The sequence below is a fragment of the Diabrotica undecimpunctata genome, chromosome 4 (assembly GCF_040954645.1).
Source record: "Diabrotica undecimpunctata isolate CICGRU chromosome 4, icDiaUnde3, whole genome shotgun sequence".
NCBI lineage: Eukaryota > Metazoa > Arthropoda > Insecta > Coleoptera > Chrysomelidae > Diabrotica > Diabrotica undecimpunctata.
The window spans coordinates 33,103,005-33,130,859 of NC_092806.1; the positions used below are offsets into that span (position 1 = coordinate 33,103,005).

The 27,855-nt window shown below is 33.5% G+C and overlaps 2 protein-coding genes across 2 annotated transcripts in view; one reads left to right on the plus strand and one right to left on the minus strand.

The window, feature by feature from the left end:
* Window positions 1-27,693, minus strand: LOC140439423 (uncharacterized). Its single transcript, XM_072529322.1, has 2 exons — window positions 27,476-27,693; window positions 1-7,421 (listed from the first exon to the last, which is right to left on the minus strand). The coding sequence occupies exons 1-2, from the start codon at window positions 27,602-27,604 to the stop codon at window positions 5,313-5,315; spliced, it is 2,238 nt and encodes a 745-aa protein (XP_072385423.1). The 5' UTR covers window positions 27,605-27,693; the 3' UTR covers window positions 1-5,312.
* The window catches only part of Setd3 (SET domain containing 3), an 83,503-nt gene that overhangs the window by 3,986 nt on the left and 51,662 nt on the right, over window positions 1-27,855 (plus strand). The window lies entirely within an intron of this gene.

The window sequence follows — 27,855 nt, forward strand, 5'->3', positions numbered from 1 at the left end:
ATTTTGTTAAAATATATTACGATTTACAAAAAATCAACAATAAATATACAGTTTTAAATAGAAAACAAATATTCATACTAAACAAAATCAAATAGTATTAAAAATGTGACAAAATCCATCCATTAAGAAAGGACCTTTACAAACTAACATAAAAATAAATACAGTCATATTCATATTACTATCAGTTTCTTTATGGAACAATGAATTTTTAAACATACCTAATGAATACTACTTAAAAAATAAAATAATCAGTTCAAGTAACTTAAAATAGAATCTACCAAGTAAATAAATTTTATAAAATTAAGTTAAAGTGAAGAACTAGTTTTTTCTAGAGATAACTATTAAATCAGAAATAAATAACATTTTTCTTTAACAACCAACTATAAAAAAATGATACAAATATTGTCTTGTCAATATTATATGTTTAGCCATACGATATTCTCAGTTATTGGTCTAATACAGCATCAAACTAGTATATAATTGTTTAAGAGAACATGTTCTTCAGCCAGAGTCAAATTTAATAAATTGCCGTCCAGGTTTATAATGCGATTTTACTTTTTCTTTTCTCTAATTTTATGATATTGTTCCTCAACGTTGTAGTAACTTTCATATCTGCCTCTTAGGTGGCCAGTCAAAAGTAAGACTGTCGTAGGTCCAAAGGCCAGTCAAAATAAGAAATGGTTCTATAGCTTGAAACTAGCTGATCTCTCCATTGTGAGTTTCTCAATCCTACTTATTTAATCATATCTTCCTTTAAAAGTATGTATCAGACCACAAGAGTTAAGTTTAACATACACAGAAGGTATTTACATATGCCACTATAGGCTATTTGCACAAATATTTATAAAATTATTAAGTATTCTCAATTACAAAAAATCTTTTTTCTACAAAGTTTCATTAATATATCTTCAAAACCCTTTACATAAATATTATTAAGAAAAATTCTTTACACTTCCTTTGATGTTAGATGTAATAATCGACTTTAAGTTAATTTTAGTGAACACAAACCTGTTATGCTCCGTTCACTGTTTTAAACAATTTCCCACCAAGTTTATAATGACTTCTACATAAAATAATAAAAGGAGATTATTAAATAATGCAAATTGAAAAAAACACAACTATCAGTCGTAAAACCTAAGCATACAACTTTTTATAATATTGCACATATAATCACATAAATAAAGTAAATTAGCCAGCTAAATTTCTGTGTTAAAGAAACACCTTCAACAGCGGTTATATTTGTGTCACTAGATTGATACATTTAGAAAAATTATGACATATGTTTCCCACTAGATTCGGAAATTAATGATTTTTAAGGGTGTTAGCACATTTAAGAGGAATTTAAATTGCGAAACGAGTGTCGTCCGTGATGAAATGAATTTCATTAAAATGTATTACTTGTCAAATTTGTTCCTCGAAATTTGAGCTCATAGTAACCCAACAAAAACTCGACAAAATACAAGATTTGCAGAGAATAAATCACCAAAGTAGAAATGCGAAGATTTCCATTGACAAAATCAAAATTCAGATTTTTGCTTTAATCTGTACCTTCTATAAATTGCAAGGCAAAACAGATGATGATAAAGGTGTAAGAGAGGTATGGGGAATTTAAAATTTGCATTCCACAACATATCTCCTCATCTAAATCTAAGCAAAAATCCTTGGCAAAATGGTTTGTTAAAGAGTAAACCGAAATAAAAGAAAAGACAGTTAAGGTTGAATTCACGTATAGTGCCTCTGTATAGTCGCTTATACATAAGTCATCGTACTAGGATTCATCAGAGGTACAGAAGCTCTAAAAGTGAAATCAAATCTTTTCCGTCAAAAGAAGCTTTCAATAAAATGGCTTCAATATGGACGCTATAGCGACATCTGAGAATAAACCACCAAAGTAGAAAGGCGAAGATTTCTTTGACGAAACCAAAATTCTGATTTTTTGCTTTAATCTGTGCCTTCTATAAATTGCAAGGCACAGATTAAAGCAAAAAAATCTGAATTTTGGTTTCGTCAAAGAAATCTTTGCATTTCTACTTTGGTGATTTACTAATATGTATATCTAGGTAAGTGGCATAAAATAGTGTGGCAAAGCAAATGTGGGAGATTTATAGATATATTGAAAGAGAGAGGTGGATAGATGGGTGAGATGGGAAATAATGGGAGAGAGATATTAGCGGAGGCAACGAAGCGTTAAGTCTACCAATTTTTCGCAGCAAGTTGAATCGCTGTGCAACTTTTTGCATTCGATTCGGGAAAGTGGTAGAAAAGTTTGCAAACAAAATTCATGGTGGTAAAATGAACTGCATTTTGTGCATAAGGAAAACGCATTTCCAAAGTGTATAGAAAATGAAAAATTTGAACTCAGAAAATATCGACAGTTTTCTTGGTTAAAGAACATTTGTGAATGGACTTATATATCAAATGCAGGACAATTATTCCATGTGACAGAAGATCCAGAAGCCTTCGCATTGGTGATCCCCAACGTCGGATAACACTGATATGGCACGTGAAGAAGAAAAAAGCAGTTGGACCAGATGATATTCCTTGGAAATGTGGTCAGCTCTATGGGGGAGACAGAAACAAGTTGACTAACAGGTTTGTTGAATCGAATTATGGAAGTGAGGCAAATGCCAGACGAATGGAGGAGCAGTATATTAGTTCCTGGTTACAAAAACAAACATGTTTAATAATGCACAAACTACAGAGTTATAAAAAAACAAGTATAGCATGGACATATGGGAGAGAGTAATTGATAGACAGATATGTCTAGAAGAAGCTGAAATAGCGAAGAATCAGTTTGGATTTATGCAAGGAAAATCAAAACAGGTGCCATTTCCATTAGAAGGCTTCTGATGGAAAAATATAGAATTACAGAAACACGTTCAATAATAAAAGACTTCCCGGAGAATATGTAAAGATTATGAGAGTTATATATTAGGGAGAAATTACTAATGTTAGGATATGTGTGGGAGATTAATTTCATGTCAAAGTAGGATTCCATCTGAACTCAGTGCTTAGTCCTTATTATTAGTGTTGGATCATATATAGAGAAATTACAGGTACGATTCCTTGGTGCTTAATTAATTAGTTAAGGCATGTTCAACGTCTAGATGCTTATCACCAAATACGAAGTTCCTACAAGTAATAGGAAATGAAGATCAGAGAAAACCAGGTGGTACACGCTTAGGGAGAACATTTCGGTAAGAGGGATTGATATTGGTATAACCCAAGATAGAAATTTAATTAGAGAAGTTGCCCCCGCATAGCAATAACAGACCAAAAGAATGATAATGACTTTATATTTGGTGTCATTTCGCATTACGTGGCCTAGTTATTTGAGCTTGCGTTTTTGAACTATTTGAAAGACCTCCATGTCTCTATGTAGCCTTTTAATACTGTTATATATAATGGGTTTTCCCAGGAATCCTGAGTATGCCTATAATAACCACATTTTTAAAGGCATATCAGAGAATATCATCCGCATACCTAACATTATTCAATTTCTCCCTGTTGACAGATTTAATTTCATTATTTAGAGCTTCTATGTTTTTTAAGTACAAATTAAACAAAAGTGGAAACAATATGACATAATAGGGCGTAGAAAGCGAGATGTTGGGCAATATTTCCTAGTAGTTCGTAGTCCTCAACGAAGATAAAACCAAGTATATGTTGGTTATTAAGGATCCTACTTAAATAATAAAATAATAAAAAAAGTAAGAACTAAAAAATGATACCAAATTGGATAAAAATAACTTAAAATAATCTATTATGCAGACGCCGCAATACTACTTTTTCAAAGTGAAGATAATTTACAACGTATGCTACACCACTTTAATATAACCGCCAGAAAATTTAACATGTTAATTTCTCCAAAAAAAGACAAAATGCATGGTTACAACAGCAAATTTACTAAGATGTAAATTGGAGCCCTATGCTCGGAGTTAATAGAACAAGTGATGGATTTTAAATACCTAGGCATCACATTATCTAGCTAAGGAAAGCTCGAAAAAGAAGTGGAAGTTCAAGTGAATAGAGCAAACAGAGCCGCAGGTTGCCTGAATGAAACAATATGGAGAAATAAAAATATCGGGAAAGAAATAAAAGGCAGAATTTACAAAACAGTCATCAGATCAATAATGACATACGCGGCAGAAACACTATTACGTAAGACACTATTGGACAGAGCTAGAAGTACAGATATACGACGTATATGCAAGGTGGAGAATATCAAGCACTGGCTAAGAAATAGAAGAGTAGAATGGAACGATCATTAAGTCGAATAACAACAAACAAAGTAGTAAAGACGGCAAGAGACGGCTCCCCAATAGGAAGACGATCAGTAGGAAGACCACGAAAACGATTACTTACTTTAGGCACATTTAAAAACATGACAGAGTCATATCTACAATAAAAGGAAGAAGAAGAAAACACTGCTGATGTCGGTCGTGATATATGGGACAGAAACATGAATTTTAACGCAGAAGGATGAAAGACTTTTGGGAATATTCGAGCGTGAAATACTCAGCAAAATATTTGGAGGCATAAACGACCAAGATCAGTGGCGCATAAGAGATAACTTCGAATTATACCTACTGTTTAATGAACCAGACGTCGGAACGTTCATTAAAACATAATTACTTAGGTGGCTGGAACATAATACGAATGCCAGATAACACGATTGCTAGAAAGCTAAGCACAGGAACATCTGTAAAAACCGAACATAATGGCGACGAATCTTAGAGCAGGCCAGGATACACAAAGGATTGTAATACCAAAGATGGTGATGATGAAAACAATATGTATTCCTTTCTAATCTCTTTATTTATTTTGATCTTACCTGTTTCCTTTTCTTATAGTTACTTTCTCTAGTAATACGGCTCCGATATGAGGAAGATTAGTTAAGACTAGGGAAGGTCGAACCTAAACTTAAGTTGTTGTAGGTACCACTGATAATGGTGATTGTAAAATAAATCATTCTCACGAGTACGAAGTACTTCAATTGTTGGATTAATCAAAATTTTAAAATATTTAATAATTTTACTCATGAGTGTATTATTAATGTGTAATAAATATAAAATATTGACATTTAATTAGAGAACCACTGGTTACCATTAACTTATCTCATTGATAGAAATAACAGGACAAATAAAATAAACACGGTCCTTATGTAAAAATCTACTGGGATACATACATGTCTTACACGAATCTTCAAGATTATATGTCCCTTTCACCTAACAAAGTAAAAGTGGCCCTGATCTTTCATAAATTACCTGATAACTCCGTTTTTCATTTCAAATTATAAAAAAAATCAATAATTAGAAAGAATCTTTTCTTTGTTTATTTGCATCCCAGATTTCGTCAGACATACTCTGCAGGTTTGATTTGTAATAGTTTTTCTTCCTTCCCAACGTTTCATTCATGAATGTCTTTATGGCAGTTGTGGGTCGTCCTTGTAACATAGGTGGTCTAAATTTTGTTGTCAAGCTACTGCAATAATTCAATGATTTATTCTTTTTGTTCATCCACCTAAATACAACCAATATGGCCAAAAATACCACAATAGATAAACCTATGATAGCTAGACTAACAAAGAGAGCAGATTTGACTCCCGATGGAAAATTTATGAAGAATCCTTCATCTGTAAAATGTGTTGCATAAGCATCATCAAGATCAATTCTTTGGATCTTATTGTGTATTTCATTAGAAGAATCATCGATCTCTTCTTTCGATTCTGGGAACAGATCAGGATACAATTGTTTCCATGGAAACGTTTCTAAACCCTGTTTATCAAAGTTTAGCCCAACTGTAGGAAATATTTCTTTTTGTTTAAAATATGTGGTTCTTGTTTCGTTTATTGCAGACTGCGTCGTTACTTCCATTTGTGGAGTCTTTATTTTAGTACTTTTCGCTTGTCTGTTTGTTGGTATTATATTAGTAAAAAAATCCTCATTGATATGCCCTACATGCGGTTCATCTTTTGGTTCCGGTTCTCTAGTGTTGTTATGAAATATATCTGCTAAATGGCGTTGACTGGAACCTCTTTCTCTCTGTTCGACCAACTCCTCCAAAGTCATATTTCTATTTTCTAGAATTCTAGATAATTTTTCTCGGCTCTCTGGATCTCTCATAACTTCCATAATTTCTTGTTTGGCTGTTACGTACGTTTCATTTTGATAGTCAGAAATTAATTCCGCTTCTTTGTGGACGGGTTCATGTGCTATGGAAGGTATAATATTAGATTGATGTTCGTGATTGTCTAAATTTATTGTTATTTTCATGGGTTTTTCTGCTTGTAGCTGTTCGTTTCGCTTAATATTTTTTAGTGTTAAGCCTGTTATTTCACTTATTTTTATTGGAACAGGTTTGTTTAATTCCGAAGGTGGAGGACGTTGTTTTTCGTCATTCGATAATTGTTTGATTGTTAATTTCAATTTAGCATTAGTTGTAGGTAAATTTGATCTGGTTCTTATCAATTTTGGCGTAGTGCTTGGAACGAAGATAGTGCTAGGACTATATTTAATTGTAGTAGTTGTAGAAGCTAATGCTTTAGGACTTGAAATCATTGGTTCATCTGTGCTTTCCATTTCTATATTTTCTTTTAATGGTGGTACATGTTTTTCGGAGTGTTTCGTTCTTGCTGGTATAAAAATTCTCCTTTCAGTTGTAGGTTCTGTTATAACATCAAACTTTATTATATTCGCATACAGTTTATTTTCTTTCGGCTGAAGAATCGCGAACCGCTTTCTTTGAGCTTCCATAGTTTCTCTTTCAGAAAGGCTATCGACTGTATCTTCTGGTGAACCGTTTTTATTAAAGTCTTTTCGTAAACCAATAGAAGGAGGTAGTCTTTTGTATTTATTGTTAACTGTTACTTCAGTCGTAGCTTCTAAAAGGGATGCAGTTGTTTTTGGTCTTTCTGTTAAAGCTGATATTGCTTTCTCGCTACCCGACAAGAGTTCGGACAAAGACAGATTTTTTTGCTGTAAAAGTTCGCTTAAACTAAGTTGACCTCCAGATTGTTTTAATAAGTTCTTTAAGTCCTGTATTGAACTTAGGGTTACAGGGTGTTCAAATTTCTTCTGTTCAACCGCCACTGATTCTACCGGTTTCTCTTCATTATAACTGTCCCGAACGTCACTAACATTGTCACTAGTGTCTTCTGAAGATGTATACTGTGGGGGTAATCTTCGTCGTATATTGGGTTTCATATCGTCCATATTTACATCTTCCCAAGGTTCTAGTCGGTAAGGTCGCACTCTTCTTCGCACAAACTGTACTTCTTCAGAACTATCTGCTGGTGGTGGTCTTCTTTTCCGTTTTCTAAGTCTTCGACGCTTTGGTTTTATTTGGTTGGGATTTTGACCGTCTTCTTTGGGAATCCAGTCAGCGTCAGCTTCTGGAAGAATTTCTACGACTCTCCATCTCTGAAAATGAGGAAGGTATTAATACATTGCTATTTAGTTTATTAAAAATATTAGATTGGTTAGTTTAAATAACTAAAACAAAAAATAAAAGAAGTATTTTAAAAATCTAGAATGATTGAGTTGTCACCGAGCAATCCCGAAATGTATTCAAATATTGTATTCAAATTATTGTATTGCTCTCTGGAACGCTGAGGTCTTGAATAGGCCTTATTGTTTGGTCTGCTGTTTGGTTCCCACTTCATCAAGTATACATTGATGGAGTGGAGAGCGTTCAGAGGAAGTTTCTAAGATCTTTAGCTTTTAAAGCACATATTAGTATAAAAAATACTGAAAATTATTTCATAGATTATTCTATAATAATGTCTCAATTTAACATTGCTACATTGAAGAACCGCATGTTGAGAGCTGATATGTTATTTTTGTTTAAAATTCTAAACAACGTTATTAATTGCCCCTCGTTATTAGCCAATGTACACTTAAACAAAATACATAGAACTCGACACACTGCACTCTTTTATATTCCTTTTCATAGGACTGATTATGCTCGTCATTTTCCCTTGTCGAGAATGCTCAGCTCTTGCAATGACCTCCTATTGGATCCTTTCTACCCAAACATTAATGTTTTCAAAAGGCAACTTAAGAATCTGATTATTAATCTAGATATGTGATATATTTTTTTAACTTTTGTGATTTGATGTACTGTTTTAATGTACAAATTTTAACTGTTTACTTGTTTCTTTGATATTGTTTTGATGGTTATTGTACGTGATCTTTACTTTTTACTATTTGTTGATGGTTCTACCGTTGAAATAAATAAATAAATAAATGTGTAGTAATGTCTGGAACGTCAGAAAATGTATATAAGCATAGAAGATGACAGTTTAAGATAGTGGTTAATACAAGATCTTCGGAATTAGATAAAAAATGGATACGTCTGGATCCCCCGCATGGTTTTGAAAAATGGAAGAGGAAAAAGAGAAGCGAAGAGTGGTGAAGGAAAAGCGTAGACAAGAAGAGAAAGAGCTGAAGGAGAAGCGTAGACAAGAAGAGCAAGAGATGAAGGAGGAACATAGACGAGAAGAGGAAGAGAGGCGTAGAGGTAAAGATAAAGTAGAGGTAGAAATCATGAATAGTTTATCTCAAATTTACGAAAATTTTAAGCTAAAGTAAATAATGTTGAATCTGAACAAACAGCTTCATCATTTTCAATAGTTAAACCATTCACGATTAGAACTAGCAACATTTTAAAACCACCCGCATTCGGTGGTCAAACAGAATGGGAAACTCATCGTTTTCACTTCGAAGCTGCAGCTAGTGCAAATGACTGGAATGAGAAAAAAATGGCAATTTTCTTGGTAGTGTCGCTTCAAGGACAGGCAGCAACCATTTTGCAATCTCTTCCCTAGGATGCACCCAGTTAAACCTCTCTCGTTTAAGCTTTATAGACAAGATATGGCCAGCAGCATCTAAAGCAGATTTTCCAAAGTCAGCTGAACGTTCGATATCAAAACCATAACGAAAGTCTGCAAGAATTTGAAGCCGATATTAAACGATTATTACATTCGGTGTATCCTCAGGCACCTAAAGATTTTCCGGAACAAATTTATATACAGGCATTCGTAGGATAGTCGAAATGCAACAATTTCTCTGATTACAACACCACAAAACCCACCCCGGACGTAGCATTTCCAGATCTTGCCCAAAATTAGAAGGAATAAAATCCATAAAAAAATTTAAACGTGGAACGTAAGAAGCCTTTATCAGACTGGAGCCACGGCTCTGCTCATACAGGAAATGAGTAAAGCCAAAGCAGATATCATTGTTTTATAGGAAATGAGGTGGACTAGCTCAGGCATCCTGGAAAAAAATAACTGCTATATTTACTAGAGTGGACATCCTGCCCGACTCAAATTTATTACCGGATTTATTATAAGCAGTAAGGTCAAACATAGTGTGATCGATTTCAAAGCTAATAGGAAGTTCGCTAATATTAGCATTATTAGCATCCATGCTCCAACGGAAGATAAACAGGATGATGAAAAAGACATGTTCTATGAGGCACTAGACCGAGAGTATGATGAGTGTCCAAAAAATGACATCAAAATAATAGCAGGAGACTTTAATGCCAAAGTCGGAAGAGAGAATATATTTTCGCCCACCATCGGAAAAGAGAGCCTACACGTAGACTCTAATGATAACGGTCTCAGAATTATAAACTTTGCCTAAACGATTTCCCTATAAAGATATACATAAAGAACTTGGAAATCTCCTGATGTATTGATGATGTGTAAGAAGGCCTACAGATTCTAAGGGTCAGAAAATGGAGAGAAGTTGCCAGGAATCGACAGGAGTGGCGACTTCTTTGTGAGCAGGCCAAGATCCACAACGGATTGTCGAGCCACTTATGATGATGAAAATCTATAAGGAAAATGAAATTCCTGTAGTTGGTTGTATACCATAAATTATAAAAGTTTTATTTAAAAATCTTTTAGAAAAGATATAGAATTAAAAGAACCTTTCGGGCTACATCACAAAACGTTTTCGGACTAATAAGTCCATCATCAGTGTAATATTACCAGGTGTACATGACTCAAACCACTAAATATTTGGGTAAGAACACTTAAACTGGTACACAATTTGTTATTTGTTACATCTTTGTTAAGAAGTTGGTGTTTAAAGTTTTGAACATGGCAACGTAAGACTCCCAATTGGAGGTTGCTGACCCTGAGGCAATGTCTCTATATGGGCTCTAGATGGCAACTAGTAAAAACTGTTTTTGCTTGTATTCGACAGTGCTTTAAAAATAGGGAGAATTTGCTATTAACTTTGTTAGATACAAATTCGTGAAATATACTGTACTATTACGAGAAGGAAAAAAGGTGTAGTATACACACCTGACATAATTGTCATCGACGCTTTCAATATCAGTTTGCTTATTATTTCGATTGTATTTTGCATAATTCGACTGTTTCTTTCTGCTAATTATTTCCATATCAAAATAGCATTTATTGTATCGATTTTTATAAAAATTTGACTTCTTCGAACACACTGTTTACAGTTCATTGCCGCAACCGATTATTTTGGCGAATGTTTAAAGGAATGTAATAAATAATACTAATTTTCTCTAGTTTTTGGGCTGCTTTGATCTCTTTTTAGAATATTATATATACTGATGGCGAAAAAAATGAAACACTTTGTATATGGTTACTAAGTTGGATCAAAAGTATTTATTTGTAAGTTATATCTAAAAAATATTATGTGATAAAGTTTTTACCTCGCAATCTTTAAAACAAAAAAGATAAGACAGTTTATTTCTGTGTATTTAACTTCAGTTTATTTGTAATTTTTAGTCATTTTGGATTGTTTTTGATTTACCCAAAAGTTTAAAATGCCAAGAGTTCGCGGTTGTTGGCAATTTCGTCATCTAAGCGAAAAAGGATGCATGAAAAAGCGGTTTCGGTTTACGGGAAATTTTACGAAGAATTGAAGCTAATCCATGAACAGTGTTAAGAGTTTGGAGGATGTGGTCCAATCATGAAACTTATCGGTGTCGTGGATCGTCTGGACGTCCTAGAATATTGCAAGGCCGTGATTTGCGCCATCTTAGACTTCTTGCTCTCAGAAATAGACGGGACAGTGCACATCAAGTAACAGATGATTAAGTTGCAGTTACAGGAAAGGTAATCTCAAGAAGAACCGATAATCAAAGATTACTTGGACTAAGAGATTAACGTCTGCTTTTGGTGTTACCTTTGGTACTACAGCATAAGGCTCAACGCTTAGAATGGTGCAGAGCTCGGCAAAACTGAAATGGCCAATGGAATTTTGTCTGCTTCAGTGATGAATTTAGGTTTTGTTTGGCGCATGATGGGCACATAAGGGTAAGACGTTTTCGAGGTGAGAGAGGAAATATATACTTGGCTGTTGAACGTCATACAGCAAGACAACCAAGCATTATGGTTTGAGGTGCTATATGTTTGGGAAGCAGATCACCTCTAGTTCTTATTAACGGCACTCTGGCAGCTCGACGATATATTGGTGAAGTACTACAACCGGTTTTACATCCCTGTTTCCATTCCAAATGCGATCTTTCAACAGGATGACGCAAGGCCTCCTATTACCCGTGAAACCATTGAGTTAATACAAGAATCTGGTTTAGAGACTTTAGAGTGTCCATCAAGATAAGCTGATTTGTCACCACCCATCGAACATGTGTGGGATATGGTAGGTCGAAACCTAAATCGATTGCCACATCTTCCAGCAAACTTAAAAGACCTGTGGCATGCCATAAGAAGAATCCGGATTTCACAATATGATATAGACCACTTAATTCGATTAATGACGATTAATGACATAGAGTAACTGAGTGTATACAGTGGCGCACCCAGAATTTGTCTTAGGGGGAGGTTTTGAAATTTTTTTATGCTACCTCCATGTTGAGTCCCTACAATTTGGGTTTTAATTTAATTTAAAGTACTAAAGGTAGCAGTTTCAAAGATTCAGGTATCTATTATCCTACCTACCAACTAAAACCACCCTCTCTTACTTATGCGCAGTTGACTGTCGCACGTACCGTACTCCGAAAGTGGGATAGCCACTGTAAGGCTGACGACATTTTTGGAACACTTCCTTCTCTTATCTAGATCTTATCTATTGTTCTGAAGCTATTTTCTTGTGGCATTTTAAAGTAATTACTATTTTAATGGGAATAAGCCAAAATTGAAGGTTAAAATAAGGTTATTGACGTTTGACATTAATCGAACTTGTAAATACAATACATTTTGAAGACGGCTATCGCCGTATTCCCGTTCTCCTCCGGGAATCCTCCCGGTGCAATGCATGCTCCTCCTCCAAACCTGTCGATTCCATCGCTCTTCTAATTCCTTCATTTCAAGAGCGTCGAGGTCTACCTCTTTTTTTTCTTCCAGGGGGCTTCGATTTGTAAAGTTTTTGGGGCCAAAGTTTGTCAGACATTCTCAATTGATGTCCAAACCATTTTGAACCTCTTCTTTCTATTCTGTCAATGACCGTTTCTGTAGCATTCATGTTATTTCTTATAGATTCGTTAGTCTTCCTTTCCTGCCTTGATATTCTAGCACTTCTTCTCAAATAATCCATTTCAACTGTCAACAATCTTCTCTTCAGGTCTGCATTAATTGTCCATACTTCAGAGCCATAGAACAAAGAACTGATTCAACCATGGTTTGCCCTATTCTTTTTTTGTTCCTTTTGGAAATGTGGTGATCCCACCATAAGGAGTTCAGATATCCTACAATTTTACGTCCCTGATTACTTCGTGTTTAATTTCGGTTTCTCCCAAGCTGTTCTTAGCAATGAGTGGATCTAAATATTTAAATTTTTTCACTTGTTTGATTTCCACGTCCTCGTCTATCAACACTTCAAACCTTGCATCTGAACTGATAATTAAGTAAATATTCTGTTTTCTTCATGCTGACTTGTAACCCCCATTTTAAATATTCTCTCTATAGACACTTTATCATAAATTCTAGATCATAAGAATCTTGAGCTAGGATGACTTGGTCATCCGCAAAGTTTAGGGAGAACAGTACGTCATTTCCTATGGGGATTCCCATTCCCTGGCAGTGGTTTTTCCAATTTTGGAGGGCTGCCTCAATATATAAATTAAACAGTAAGGGTGACATACTGCATCCTTGTTTTAGTCTTTTAGTTTCTTTTATTGGCTCTGATAGTCTATATCCGATTTTTAGGTAAGTAGTGTTATCCCTGTATACTTCTCTGATTATTCCTAAAAGGTATGGACTAATGTCGAGTTGTTGTTAAGCTTGCCACAATTTAAGTCTTGGAACTGTATTATACGCCCTTTCTAGGTCGATGAAGGCTAGATGTACTTCTGTACCAACCGCTATTCTTTTTTATATTAATTGTTGGAGTATAAACAAGTTATCAGTGCAAGATCAAAGATCAAAAATTCAAACGTCAATAAACTTATTGTAACCTTTAATTGCGACTTATTCCCATTAAAATAGTAATTAGACCTTATCTCTGTCATTAGCCCGGTTGGTATTTCTCTTCTTCTTCTTTCTTTTTAATGACTGCTTGGATGTAATTGTGAACACTATTCCATCCCTCCGTATTTCCCGTCATCTTTACGATCATCTCTTACAGTCACAGGGTTCATACCTATTTCTTTATACATTCTGTTTCTCTCCACTGTACATCTATTACACTCCAGCATTGTGTGAGTAACAGTGTCGGAATATTCGCAGTATAGGCATTTATCTGCATCTGTCTTTCTGAACCTATGAAGATACGCCCTAAAACAGACAATCTACCCAGTCCCTTAGGCTCGGGATCAGCATCTTTGTCCACTGAGCAACATCTTCCTTGTTGTTCCACTCTTCTTGCCATTTTTCCATTGATCTTTCCCTTTCTTTTTTTTATAGCTGTTGTCAAATGCTTTCTTCTCCCATAGAGATGTCTCTTTTCTTTTCTACTGCTCTAACACATGCAGAGGAACACAACCCGTGATAGTCCACAAGGCCGCCGCAGATACAGTCCTGTAGGCGCATGCTACTCGCAACAGACTCGTTCTGTCTAATTTTTTATAAGCCTAATATTAGGTATCTATATCTAAATATAATGAAAAATATTATTAATTATTGCGTATTTATACAATAATTATTGTGTTCTACATATTTAAAGTGGTAATTTAATTATTCAATCAGCGTTTTGGATTTTTTGTATTGTGTGTGAAAGACAAGTTACATTTTTCTACTGTTCTTTATATATTGTTTACTTTATATGCCCTGGGGGGGGGGTTTAACCCCCAAAACCCCCCCCCTGGGTGCGTCACAGAGTGTATAGATAATCAAGGAGGAGCCACTCATTATTAATTTTTTGACAAAAATGACGTTGCAAATTTGTTTATAATGTTATCAAATAAGAATATTATAATGTATACTTCCTTAAATAAATATTTAAAAATATAAAAAATATGATTTTCACTTCACCTTTTTCATTTTTTAGTCTTATTATTGCAATTTTCTCGTAGAACGATTATTTTTTTTTAAACGTTATGCTTTTGGTTTACTTCATTTTTTATCTAGTTTCGTTTCTGTAATAAGTTTAGGAAATGAATATTTCACATCTTAGAACAAAAAAATATTTACGAGCGTATACTAAGAAAAAATTTTCTCTTCATCATTAACAAGATCTCAGCACATTAACCTAAAAAATCCACTTTTCCAATGAACACATGGCTAAATACCAATTAAAATTCTCAGTATACGCACGTCCGACATTGGGAAAATAACACACGAGAATTTGCTTTATCTTTCTGTGTTAGTGTTATAGATATTCTATATATGGCGAAAAATCATGAGAAAATAAGAAAATAATACAATTGTATCGGCAGATATACTTTTCCTTTACAAAAAACGTATTGCAAAATATGGTTTTTCTTACGAGTACTAATAATAAAATTATACATCGTCGACAGCCTCAATATCACTGTTTTATTTTCATGTCTATTATTTTTCATGTATTGTTTTTATGGTCTAAAATAAAATGGAATAAGAAAATAACTATTTTCAGAAACTACTATTATAGATCATTTATAAAAAAATATCATACCGCTGACAGACATTTTTTGTTTAAAAGAGATACTGTTTTCTTTTTAATAAATATAGAATCATAGAATAGAATATAAATTGCTTTATTGTCACTGATTGTACAATTTTATGGACAAAGCTTATAAAAGTCAAAAAAATAACAATAACAATTTAAAATATTAAAATTACATCAATCGTCAATATCACAAAATAAAAGATAATAGACAAATGCAGATTTAAGTTGCAAAAGGAGATGGTTGTAAAAATTTTTTGCCAAATATAATATAGATATCTTTACTAAGTCAGTGAACGGGATCGGTAAATACACATCAAAGGTTGAATTTCTGGTGGAGTAGTCATGATTAGGTCTTGCTGGAAAAACATGTAGGTGTTTACGAATTAAGCAAACAGTTTCTAAAATATATAAAGAGGGAAGAGTTAAAATCCCGTGATTTTTGAAGTAGCTTCTGCAATGTGTTATTCTACTGAGGCCAAAAAGATATCATATTGCTTTTTTTTTGTAATTTAAAAATAACATCAAATTGGGCAGCTGTACTAGAACCCAAAAAAGCATGCATGCATAGCAGGCTGAGACTTATATTTTACTTAACAAATCAGTATGAAGGGACCATTTAAAGTTGATGTCTATAAAAATACCAAGTAATTTTACAGAATCGACGATACTGATCTGGCTGTTATTAAGAAGCAAGTATTGAAGAGCTCCTTTATAGGATAATGCTACTGTTTTATCCACTTTAAAAGAGAGTAAATTAGAGTCAGACCAGGTTTTTATTTTAAGTAGATCAGAAGTTATAGTTACATGAAGATATGCAATATTAGAGTTCCTCTAGGAGATACTGGTATAATCAGCAAAAAGAAATTTTTTTCCATCGATTTTTAAGTTAGTGATGTCATTTATAAAGATAAGGAAAAGTAGGGGACCCAATACCGAACCTTGTGGTACTCCACATACAATTCTTTTGTGACTAGAGTCAGTTTCATTTGCTCTAACTAGTTGTTTCCTATTCCCCAAGTAAGATTGGAATCAATTCAAAGAAATACCTCGAATTTTGTAGAAATTTAGATTTTTTTATCAAAATGTCGTGATTGACACAATCAAAAGCTTTGTTATAGTTACAGAAACAGTGGCAGTGTAAAAATATTTTTTTAGTGCTTACTAGACCTCATGTAGTACAGAAAACATAGCATCACTGGTACATTTATTATATAAAAAGCCGAACTGACTTGTTTTCAACAAGAAAGGAGATAAGTCGGGGTTTTATAAGTCTCTCAATAATTTTGGATAGGACCGATAGTAAGCCAATAGTTCTATAGCTGCAGACATTCGATTTTTCACCACTCTTATGAAGAGGAATAATAATGGCTGTCTTTAGGCACTCTGGAAATATACCTTTTTCAAAGGAATCATTAATTAGTGAGACCAGGATTTCCAACACATTTTTTGGGGCGGACGTAATTTCGGCCGGAAAAAGAGCAGGTACTAAAAGCCGGTAGGTAAATTCGGCCGGAGGTTTTAAGTTGCTTCCTTATCTCATAGGTATTTTCGGCCGCAAATCAAATAAAATAACAGAATGCTTTATATTAAAATATTTCTTTATTTCAATAAAATTATTACATCAACTTATTTCTATAAATTAAGTAAACTATAAATTTTTAAAAAACGTTTTGATGTGATACAGATTTAACGAAATTAATTCTAGAAATATTGTCAGATCGAAGCATATTTACCATGTTTTCGATAAATTTTAGTTTGTTTTTTACTTGTTTGTCTTTAATTTTTGCTGGAATATTTAAATTTTTTATTTTTAAATATGCATGGATCTGACAATCTTTTAATTTTTCTATAAAAATAAATATAGAAGGGTGACTTGAATAAAAACTAGAATTAAAGTGCGAATGGAATGATTCGCAGGCATTTGTGGTTCTTTTAATTGATGGGTTTTCATATGCCCATATATTTGGTGGAAAATGAGATTCTGGCGCTATGTAGTTTTCTAATAAATAGTCTGCGTATTTATCTATAAGTTTATGGTCCGGTTTGTATGACATGAGATCAAATATGAAACAATCTTCAACTTCAGAGGGGTCTAAATAAGTTAGCCCAAAAGTATGAGTAAGCCATTTGCTTTCCTCGCAGTTTTTATCTTTATACATTTGGGTTAACCCTAATGATTGTATTTTCCTATACCACGCCTGGTGCAAGTGGAATCTACAACCATTTAGTTTGGTTTTGGGAAAGACAACTTTTAATGCGTTATGAATTGCGATTTCAAAATCCACAAATACCTCCTTCGGTTCAAAAACAATATTATAAAGTTCAAAAATTTTAGATTTTACCAACAGAAAAAGTCTCATATATGTGTCACTGGTCTTATTGGGCAACAGACAATACAAAAGAGGAACATAATGCCCATTTTCCAGTCCATGGATGGTAAATAACTGATAAAAATATTTTGTACAATAAGAAAATGTGCCATCCATGTAAAAATCTTTCATTTTACATAAACTTATTATATTTGTATGGCAAGAAAAAACAATGATATTATCAGCTGTGCTGTTAATAAACAAAAAATTTTCACCTGTTGTGGTTTTCGGTCCATAACTATCGAGTACAGAATGTACATCGTGAATATCCTTAGGCAGGGCTGGTAAGAGCTTACGGCGGCTGTTGTACAAATTTCTTCTTATTAGACTGACATCTATCGATGACAAATTCTCTGGCAAATGATTTGAAAGAACGCTTTTAATAATTTTTGAAGGTTTCTCCGATATGTCTTCCTCAGCTTTGCGCTTGCATGAAGTCGTCACTATTTTTCTCTCCAACGTAGTTTCATCGGACTCGTGGTTGTGGATTAATTCACTTCTAGTAACTGTGTATTCCGCACCAACAGTGTACAGTTTGGCTAAACATCTTAAATTTTTCTTTATACACCTCCAACGTACTTCACCACTTTTTAATACGTCCTGTTTACAAAACTGAAACTTTTCTACAACTAGTAAGTCACAACCGCGTGAACTCTTAATTACTGAAACAGATGCCATCGTATACAAATAATATATTTTATGCTTTCTATCGACTAGTAGCTTCAAGATAAGTTATAATACTGACTAGCTATAATAATTTTATACCTGTTATTTGTGAATTTTATACATTTAAAGGAATAATCTTAAGTAGGTACAACATAGTTATTAGAATAAAGAGATAAGTAAATTAAAGGTATTTCCGACAGGTACACAGGATTAGGTATTTCCAAATAAATACACAATTAATATTTTACAGAAACTATGAAGCGTAATTACCAATATTTTAATCTCATCGTAAACATCAACCCCTCGGCCGAAATTACCCCTGTCATAAATGGTACCCCTTGATTTATGCAGGTAGGCCAAGGGATTACCGGCCGAAATTACGCCCGCCGATTTTTTGGGAGATTTAAGAAAATTTTTATGGATAGTCCATCAGTACTACATGAAGATTTGCTTTTGATACTATTGATTGTTTGGATCAGTTCAGAATTATCAACTGGTCTTATAAAGAATGAATTCGCGACCTTTTTTGAATTGAGGAGATTGTTGTGGCGAAATAGTTAATGTTATATTTTTAGTCACATTAACGAAGTATTCATTTAGATTTTCAGGGTTTGGAAGAGAAAATATTTGAGCTTTGTTAGTTTTATTTCGAAAATTGTTTATTATGGTCAAGTTTTAGATGCAATATTTTTATAGTTTCCCAGACGATTTTGATAGTAAAATCTGTTTTGATAAGTTTTAGATAGGTTCCTTTATACTTGGTGATATATTCAGTGACAAAAACGTTGGTAGTAAATTTTTTGATGTACAGTAGTGAACTCATATTCTTGGCTGATATGCGGATACTTTTGGTAGTCCAGGGTTTGTGATGTTTTGACTTAATAATAATAGTCTCCCGTTTTATACCGCTCGCAGCTTTGGGAGTATAGCAGGGTAGTCTGCTATATCTAGGGCCTACGGTATACAAGGAAGGTAACATGGCCAGTGCTACGCTTCAACCGCCTATTATTACCCCTGGTTTTACCCAAGGTACTCATTTTATTCAGGCTGAGTCGACATGGGGCCTATAGACATTTTTAAAAATGTCTAGTTGTTCTTGCCGGCGGTAGGATTCGAACTCCGGACCATCGGCATGCGAGGCAAGCATCCTACCGCTTGCGCTACGCAGGCCCCCATGTTTTGACTTAATTGTAATTAAAGGAAATATCTTATTGAAAATACAAACAAGCCTATCTAAAAAATTATTGAAATTATAGTCCACGTCCACAGAGGGAAAGTCCCACGCAGAAATCAAGCACAAATTTTGGAATTTACGAAAGTTCTGAGCGGAAAAAGTCCTACCTAAACGTTGGGTTTTCGAGGATGGTTTGTTGAGAGTATTAAACTAGGTATATACTGCTTCATGACAGATAGTCATGCATTCATAATTGTAGAGCGTACATCAAGGGGTGAGACATTTGAGACAATATCATCAATTGTGGTAAATGTTGTTTTAGTAATTCTTGTAGGAGAATTAACTGGCGTTGTAAAACCATAAGATTCGAATATATTGACCAAGGATAATTGGGTAGCACAAGCAACAGCGTAATTGATATTCAAGTCACCGCATAGAATTTTTCTGCTTTTATTGTGCAGGTCGTCTAACAAATTTAGCATGTTCTGAAAAAATAGTTCCGTAAAAGAATCAGGTGATCTATAAATGCAAAGAATGTATACTCTTGTTATAAACCAATGACAACTCAACAGAATATCATTATATGTTATATATTATACATAACAGAAAATCATTATTTGTAGAAATAATGTGTAGGGGGGGAGGACTTTTGTCTTATCAAATTTTATCATTTTACCTTCAAAAAGTAGTTTATAGTTATTTTTTAGACCTCTAGGTGTCCTTCGGCCTGAGATATGCTCCTCGAAAGGGTCAAAAATAGCCCTTTTTACCTTATATTTGAAGATTTAGTACATCTCTGGGCCCAGTGGGCTGGCTTTAACTCACAATAGCTCATTTTTTTTATTATAAGGTCAACTATGTGATGAAATAATTTACAAACCCGCAAAAGGTAAGTTTTATTTTATTTTATAGATCAAGAAGAACGAAAAGAAAACATCAAATTTTATGTTTTTAAATTATTTGTCAAAATTTAACCAAACGAGAAAAAAATTGTAGAAACAGGTAAATTAAAGGATTTTTAAATACCTTTTAAAACAAATTTGGTAAATTACAATCCATTTAGTAGATTTGAAGATACTGCCAATTAAAAATAGCCAATTTTTCGAAAATTATATTTTTCATCATTTGTAAACTTATAGTACTTTTTCCTGACAATCTCAAATTGCATAAAAATTTAGGTGAAGGTAGTTTTATATATACACAAGAATGTCTACTTATTGAATTTCTTGGCCCAGACATGCAACTATTTTTTTTTGATTGCCTAAAAATTGTGCTTTTTACTTCATAAGTATGCCGACACATGTGGTCGTTAATGATTTCTCTTATATGTTTGAATATTCTGCAATATTAAAACTCAACGAATTCTTAAAAAAGATAACAAAACATAAATTTCAAGCGTCTAAAGAAGCCGTTAGGTGGTCGAGAATTAAAGTTACATATAGGAGTTTTAATTTTAACTTTAATCTGAGGTAAAATATGTGAACGTAATTTTGATTAAATTGTTTGTGATAAAACTTTTTAGAAAGGGACAAAAATTAAGATTTTAGTAAATTTACGGTTTTTATAATACTGTTAGTTTCATAACATATTAAAAAATATTTAAAAATACTATTTCAAGCGTTCTGCAGAAAAAATGCATTTAAAATGAAAAAAAAAAGGAAAATAGAATTTCTAGTCCATTAGTACTGTTAATATTGACTCATTTTGTCAAAAAATTGCATATATTAAACTTTTTTTCAATATAATAAAGATCGATGAGTATTATATGTCCCTCTAAATTTTCTAAAATCTAAATTTTCGTCACTTTCTAAAAACTTAATTCACGTATTTTAATACCTCAGATTAAGGTTAAAATTAAAACTGGCATAACTTTGGTTCTCGACCACATATAGGCTTCCTTAAACTCTTAAAATTTAGGTTTTGTTATCTATTTTAATAATTCGTTTAGTTTTAATATTTCAGAATAATCAAATAGATGAGAGAAATCATTAACGACCACATGTATTGGCTTACTTATGAAGCAAAAGGCCCGGGCCAAGAAATTTGATAAAAAGATATTATTGTACCGGGTGGTCCAATAAGCCGATCTCTCGACTATATATCAGAAACTATTCATGTTATAACTTTAGGAGAAAAAATTCCTTAGTAAAAGTGGCCAAGAGAAATCGCTGGAAATAACTTTCAAGTTTCTGGGTTAACCCTAGGGGGCGTAACCTGTGAAGAAAAATTTGAAAACCAGTTTTTTGTGAAATATGCCCAATTATACCAAGTGTTAAATAAGTAAAGGAGTCAATACTATACTTACTTATGTTTATGCGTTTTTATTCATATCTCGAGTTAGACAAAAGCTATTAACATGCGGTTTGCTCCATTTTGTTACGAATTTAATCCAGTTCCATTATAATTTACAATAAATAGGTGTCTCCATTAAACATTTTGAAGAAAAACAAATTTTAATTTTTTCTATTCGAAAGTACCCTCTATCTATGACAATTAAAACTAAATGCAATTATTTTATAGTAGATCTAAATTAATTCATCCACACTCTTTCTAATGACACTAATTTCGTTAAAATCGGTTGATCCAAACCAAAGTTATAGGTATTTATCCATAAAATACTTTCCCACTCTCCCCCACCCTTTATTTAAAAAAATAAAAAAAGTACTTAAAACAACTTTGTGCAGAATTCAGGCCTCTTTCTAGTTAACTTATTTAACACTTGGTAAAATTGGGCATATTAACGGAAAGTACCTAAATCACCTTAGATATCACCTTAGATATGCGGATGATATACTCCTGATCTCCTCGGAACGACAAGAACTAGAATTAATGTAGAATGAACTTCATGAAAAATCACTGCAAAAAGGCCTAAAAATTAACTTCAACAAAACAAAAGTAATGACAAACACGGAAGACCAAGAGGCAATAAAAATACAAACAGAAAAAATAGAACAGGTAAATGAGTATATATATATCTAGGACAAGCAATCAGAGCTAACAGAGAAAATCAAACAGCCGAAATATCGAGACGAGTAAGAATGGGATGGGCAGCGTTCGGCAAACTTTCTTACGTTCTAGAAAATCAAACAATCCCTCTATACTTACGAAGCAAGGTATATAACTCCTGTATAATACCGGTGCTCACCTACGGAGCACAGACATGGACATTTACACAGGCCAATTTGGATAGGATAAGGAAGGCACAAAGAGCGATGGAGAGACAAATGTTGGGTATATCACTTAAAGATAGAAAACGTAACCAGTGGATCAGAACCAGAACAAAGACAGTAGACGCGATAGAACAAGCAGCAAAACTGAAATGGAAATGGGCTGGACACAATGAACGTCTCCAAGACGGACGATGGAACAATGCCATCGGAAAGTGGCGTCCATACAATGCAAAGAGATCAAGAGGCAGACCACAGATGAGGTGGAAAGATGACATCAGGAAACAAGGAGGCCCCACATGGCAGAGAACAGCTCAAGATAGGGAAAGATGGAGAGAACTGGGGGAGACCTATATCCAAGTATGGAAGGATAGAGAATAGGTTCAAAAAAAAAAATTGGGCATATTTCCCAAAAAACTGCTTTTCAAAGTTTTCTTCACAGGTTACGACCCCTAGCGGTTAACCCAGAAACTTGAAAGTTATTTCCAGCGATTTCTCTTGGCCACTTTTACTAAGGAATTGTTTCTCCTAAAGTTATAACATGAATAGTTTCTGATATATAGCCGAGAGATCGGCTTATTGGACCACCTGGTACACATATAGTACTATCTTCACCTAAATTTTTATGCAATTTGAGATTGTCAGGAAAAAGTACTATCAGTTTACGTATGATAAAAAATGTGATTTTCGAAATCTACTAAATGGATTGCAATTTACCAATGCTCGTTTGAAAAACATTTAAAAATCCTTTAATATACCTAGGATACTTGTTTCTACAATTTCTTCAATTTCTTTTTTCCTCGTTTGGTTAATGGCGAAGAAGAAGAACAAACCAGTAGCTAATAGAAATGTATAATAGATCCAAAATAACACAGAAATTTAGGGCACAGACAGTTAGATAGTTGGGACTAGTTTTAAGAATGCCAAAAGAAAGAAATTTCCTAAGCTGTGTATAGGAAAACAGACGATGTTAGAAAAACAAACACCAGAAATATCTACAATCGATGAAGTTGATATAAATAAGCAGGACGTACAACTTACATTTGAAAAGCTGAAGAATAGAAATGGGATACCACATGAGCTGCTAAAATTTTGTGGGCATAAAACAATACAATAGTATTGAAATACAAAACTGAAAGATTGGAAAACTATCTAACTAATCCTGATGTTCACAAAAGGCGATAAAAAATAACCAGAAACTACCGAACTACAGATTTTAGCAGGTTAACGCTATTTTCGCACCGGAAGATAATGTAGAGATGCAATGTTCGTCATAAATTAAATTACAGAATAATATTTATAGTATATCAGACCAGCGTTTATGCTTTTGATAGATTTCAAGAAAGCATTCGACAGAGTAAAACTAAAAGATGTAATTCATCTTTTGTATGATATAGAAGTTGCCTTGGATATCATGAAACTATTGAAAACATCTACCACAATAACAGGATGGAAGTCAGAATAGATGGATAACTTACAGGAAGTCATCAAAAGTGTCAACAAAGGAAGAGGATAGGGAATGGGGAAAAGAACTCAAAATATTCTATTATGTAGACCACGCAATATTGATAGCCAAAACCAAATATATTCTACAAAGAGTAGTCCACAGATTCAATAAAAGACCAAGAGAATTTAGTATGACGAGTAAAATCTCAAGTAAAATAACTTGGGATTACACTGTCCAGCTATAGAGACCTGGAAAAAGAATTGAGAGATTAAGTAAAAAAAAGCAAATAAATTTACGATACCAGTATTGCCACTGAGAAAAAAATTGAGAATTTAAAAAGGCAGTGTAAGACCACTAATGACGTATGCATCAGAAACAAGACCCGACATAGCCAAAACACTAGGGTATTGGAATCTGCGGAGATGAGAATACTGAGAAGAATTACAAGAAATACATCGAGAGGTGAGGAAGAAAATGTAACGTACAGGGTATACTCCAGTCGCCAAAGACGAAAATGCCACTGAACCTCTAAGAATCATACGGACAAGATGAATTTTACCGAGAATATTAATTTTGGGACCCCAAAAAGGTACAAAAAAGTTTACCACCTTTACCTCCGGGCTTAGCCCTAAAACCCCCTCGTAGGGGGGTAAAAACGCAAAAAAATCGATTTCCCAAGAATCTGTACGCCGTAGAAAAAAATGTTTTAAATAAAAAATGTAGCTAACATAATTTTAAACAAAAGTGTTTATTAGAACTTTTTGTGTAGAATGAACCGTTCTCTCACAATCAACTCCTGAAGCAACCGTCTACTTTAAATGTTACGCGCTCGAAATCAATGTTCAATAAAATTTGTATCAGCTTGACGGCAAAAATTTGATATCTTTTGATTCAAGTGACCTATCGACAAAAATCAAGATGCGTTTTAAAGGTAAAGAGTTCAGCTTTCGTATGCAATTTTTGTATTTTGCCGCAATAAACTCGTAAGATTTTATAAAGGTGTTAAATAAATAAACGTGGCGCGATTTTTGCCACTTTTTTATGATTCTCATGAGATCATTACAATCTATCCCTTTTATTGACTGGCCACTATAAAGTTTCGATTAGAACTCCGACAAATTTTAGTTTGGGAATATGACTCATAACTCGAGTGCAGTGATTCTTGTTTACTATTGTTACCATGGAAACTGCCAGTTTGCTGTTTGCCAGTGTAGTAGTTATGTATCGCAGAGTGTTTGACTTGTTGATTTAATCGTGTTGGATATTGTATTATTTTATTTTAGATTACTGCTTAGTATATTGGTAGTAAATACTATACTTACTTATGTTTATGCATTTTTATTCATATCTCGAGTTCGACAAAAGCTATCAACATGCGATTTGCATAGAATTTAATCCAGTTCCATTATAATTTACAATAAATAGGTGTCTCCATTAAACATTTTGAAGAAAAACAAATTTTATTTTTTTTTATTCGAAAGTACCCTCTACCCATGACAATTAAAACTAAATGCAATTGTTTTATAGTAGATGTTAATTAAATCATCCACACTCTTTCTAATGACACTAATTTCGTTAAAAGCGGTTGATCCAAACCAAAATTATAGGTATTTATCCACAAATACTTTCCCACTCTCCCCCACTCTTTATTTGAAAAAATAAAAAAAAGTACTTGAACAACTTTGTGCGGAATTTAGGCCTCTTTCTAGTTTACTTAAACACTTGGTATAATTGGGCATATTTAACAAAAAACTGGTTTTCAAATTTTTCTTTATAGGTTACGCCCCCTAGCGGTTAACCCAAAAACTTGAAAGTTATTTCCAGCAATTTCTCTTGGCCACTTTTACTAAGGAATTTTTTCTCCTAAAGTTATAACATGTCTAGTTTCTGATATAATAGCCGAGAGATCGGCTTATTTGACCACCCGGTACAATGGGTCGAGTTTAAGTTATCGATGAGAAAATTTGTTCAATCATTATTAGATTTTTTAATTCTGGAAAATCCAATTCGGAAATATATGTTGCAATTGTCACGCTCTAGTGTAATAAATATAGTCAGAAGATACAAAACTACAGGTTCGGTCGTCACAAAACCTAGAAATGTACGAAAAAGTAAAATAACCGAAGCATATCGAAGGGCGTTTAAGACTCATTATAGTGAAAAATCGAGGAGCAAGTTACATGGAGTAAAGCGTTTTGTGAAGTGACGTCATTGGAAGACACGTTTCTAGTTCAACATGTCACCGAGGGGCTCACAAATTAGGATTTGGTACTTACAAAGTAAGTTTTATAGTTGAAACAATTAGTACGAATGGTTTTTAATAAATTTCATTTTATTTTATGCTAAGGAAAAGCCACTTTTAAGAATACAACAGAAGAAAAATAGACTCAGATGGTTAAAAGAGCAAAAAGATTAGACTTAGTCGCAGTGGGATTCAATACAATGGAGTGATGAGTCCAGATTTGAAGTGTGTGTTGGAGACAGTAGGAGTCGCGTCATTCGCGAGGAAAAATGAAGCTTTCCATCCCGACTTTCTGAAGAGAAAAGTCAAATTTCCTGCATCTGTCATGATCTGGGACGGCATGTCGACTAAAGGTGTGGAAAAGCTACATTTTATCGATGGGATTGTAAACACGGACAAATATTTGATTATTTTAGAAAAATCTCTTTTACCGATTATGAAACACCGTTTAACATCAGCAGAAGATTTTGTCTTCCAACAGGACGGCGCAGGTTGTCACACCTCAAAAAAGAGTTTAAAATGGGTTGAAGACCATGGCATAACACTTTTGGAATGGGTTTCTAACAATCTCGAATTTTGTCAGAACTTGGTAAAAACTATGCCTCGAAGGATTGTGGATGTCAGTAAAAATAAAGGGGATGTAACTCAGTGGTAAACTTTCACATTTTTTTTTGTTAATATTACATATTCTATTCGTTTTTTTTAATTGATTATTATTCTGTTTAGTCTATATAACGTTATAAAATATTTTCTATAATGAGGAAATTCAAAAATGTTGTTCAATGCGTTCAAACTTCAAAAATTTACGCTGCGCTTTTATTTTTGTTCTCTAAAATTTAATTTTCTTATCAATCTAACGTTGGGCCAACTGTATGGGAAGGGACTCGTACGAGTGGATATGAAATAGAAAAAGTAATGGAGGAGACCAGCGTGGTTAAATAGCAGGAGACAAATCACCAAACGGTAGAAGAAGTAGAGGCAGACATCGCAAAAAATGGAGATAAAAATGGACAACCTGCCATATTAATCCGCAAAAAAAAACAAGGAAAATTGCTTATAGCGAGGAGGACGAAGATTTCAGTCCTGAGCTAAAAGTAGGCTTAGTAAAGTGTTATTTATATACATGATCTGTATAAGACTTGTTTGTACCTTTAAAAATATTGAAGAAGTCAGGTATGAGTTGATACAAAAATGCTGAACTATTACCGACAGTATCAAATACATACTTTTTTTTGCAAGAATACACACATATGTATTATGAAAAGGTCTGCTTCCTAATATATATATATATATATATATATATATATATATATATATATATATATATATATATATATATATATTTATTTATTTATTTAATAATTAAATGTCGATAGCCTACCTCTTGATCAAGTTCTCTGACTTCCCTATTATTATCCTCGGAAGACTCCTCTTGACCAACATCCTCGCCAACAATAACACTAATAAAAATAACTAACACAAAAATTATGTAATATCGGCAACGGGCCATGGTTTTTTCGAACGCACTGTATATTTACTAGCTTTTCATCAATGTCTGTATGCAGCGCATATCGAACTCCGTAACGCTTAATCAGAAACCGAAAGATTGAATGAATAAGGATTTGTTTACTACATGTAGTACCCGCGTTTGGTCCTTTCTTTTCTCTTTACGACACTTCGGTGGGGGGAGGAGGATGAATAGTTACTTGAGAAGATCGTTTGTCTGGTCTAGAGTTGGACGTGAATTTAAATTAATTATTG

Coding starts and splice junctions, on each gene's coding strand:
- LOC140439423 (XM_072529322.1), bottom strand. CDS start 27,604: ATGGCCCGTTGCCGATATTACATAATTTTTGTGTTAGTTATTTTTATT. Junction 7,422..27,475: donor TCAGAGAACTTGATCAAGAG/GTAGGCTATCGA, acceptor CCTCATTTTCAG/AGATGGAGAGTCGTAGAAAT.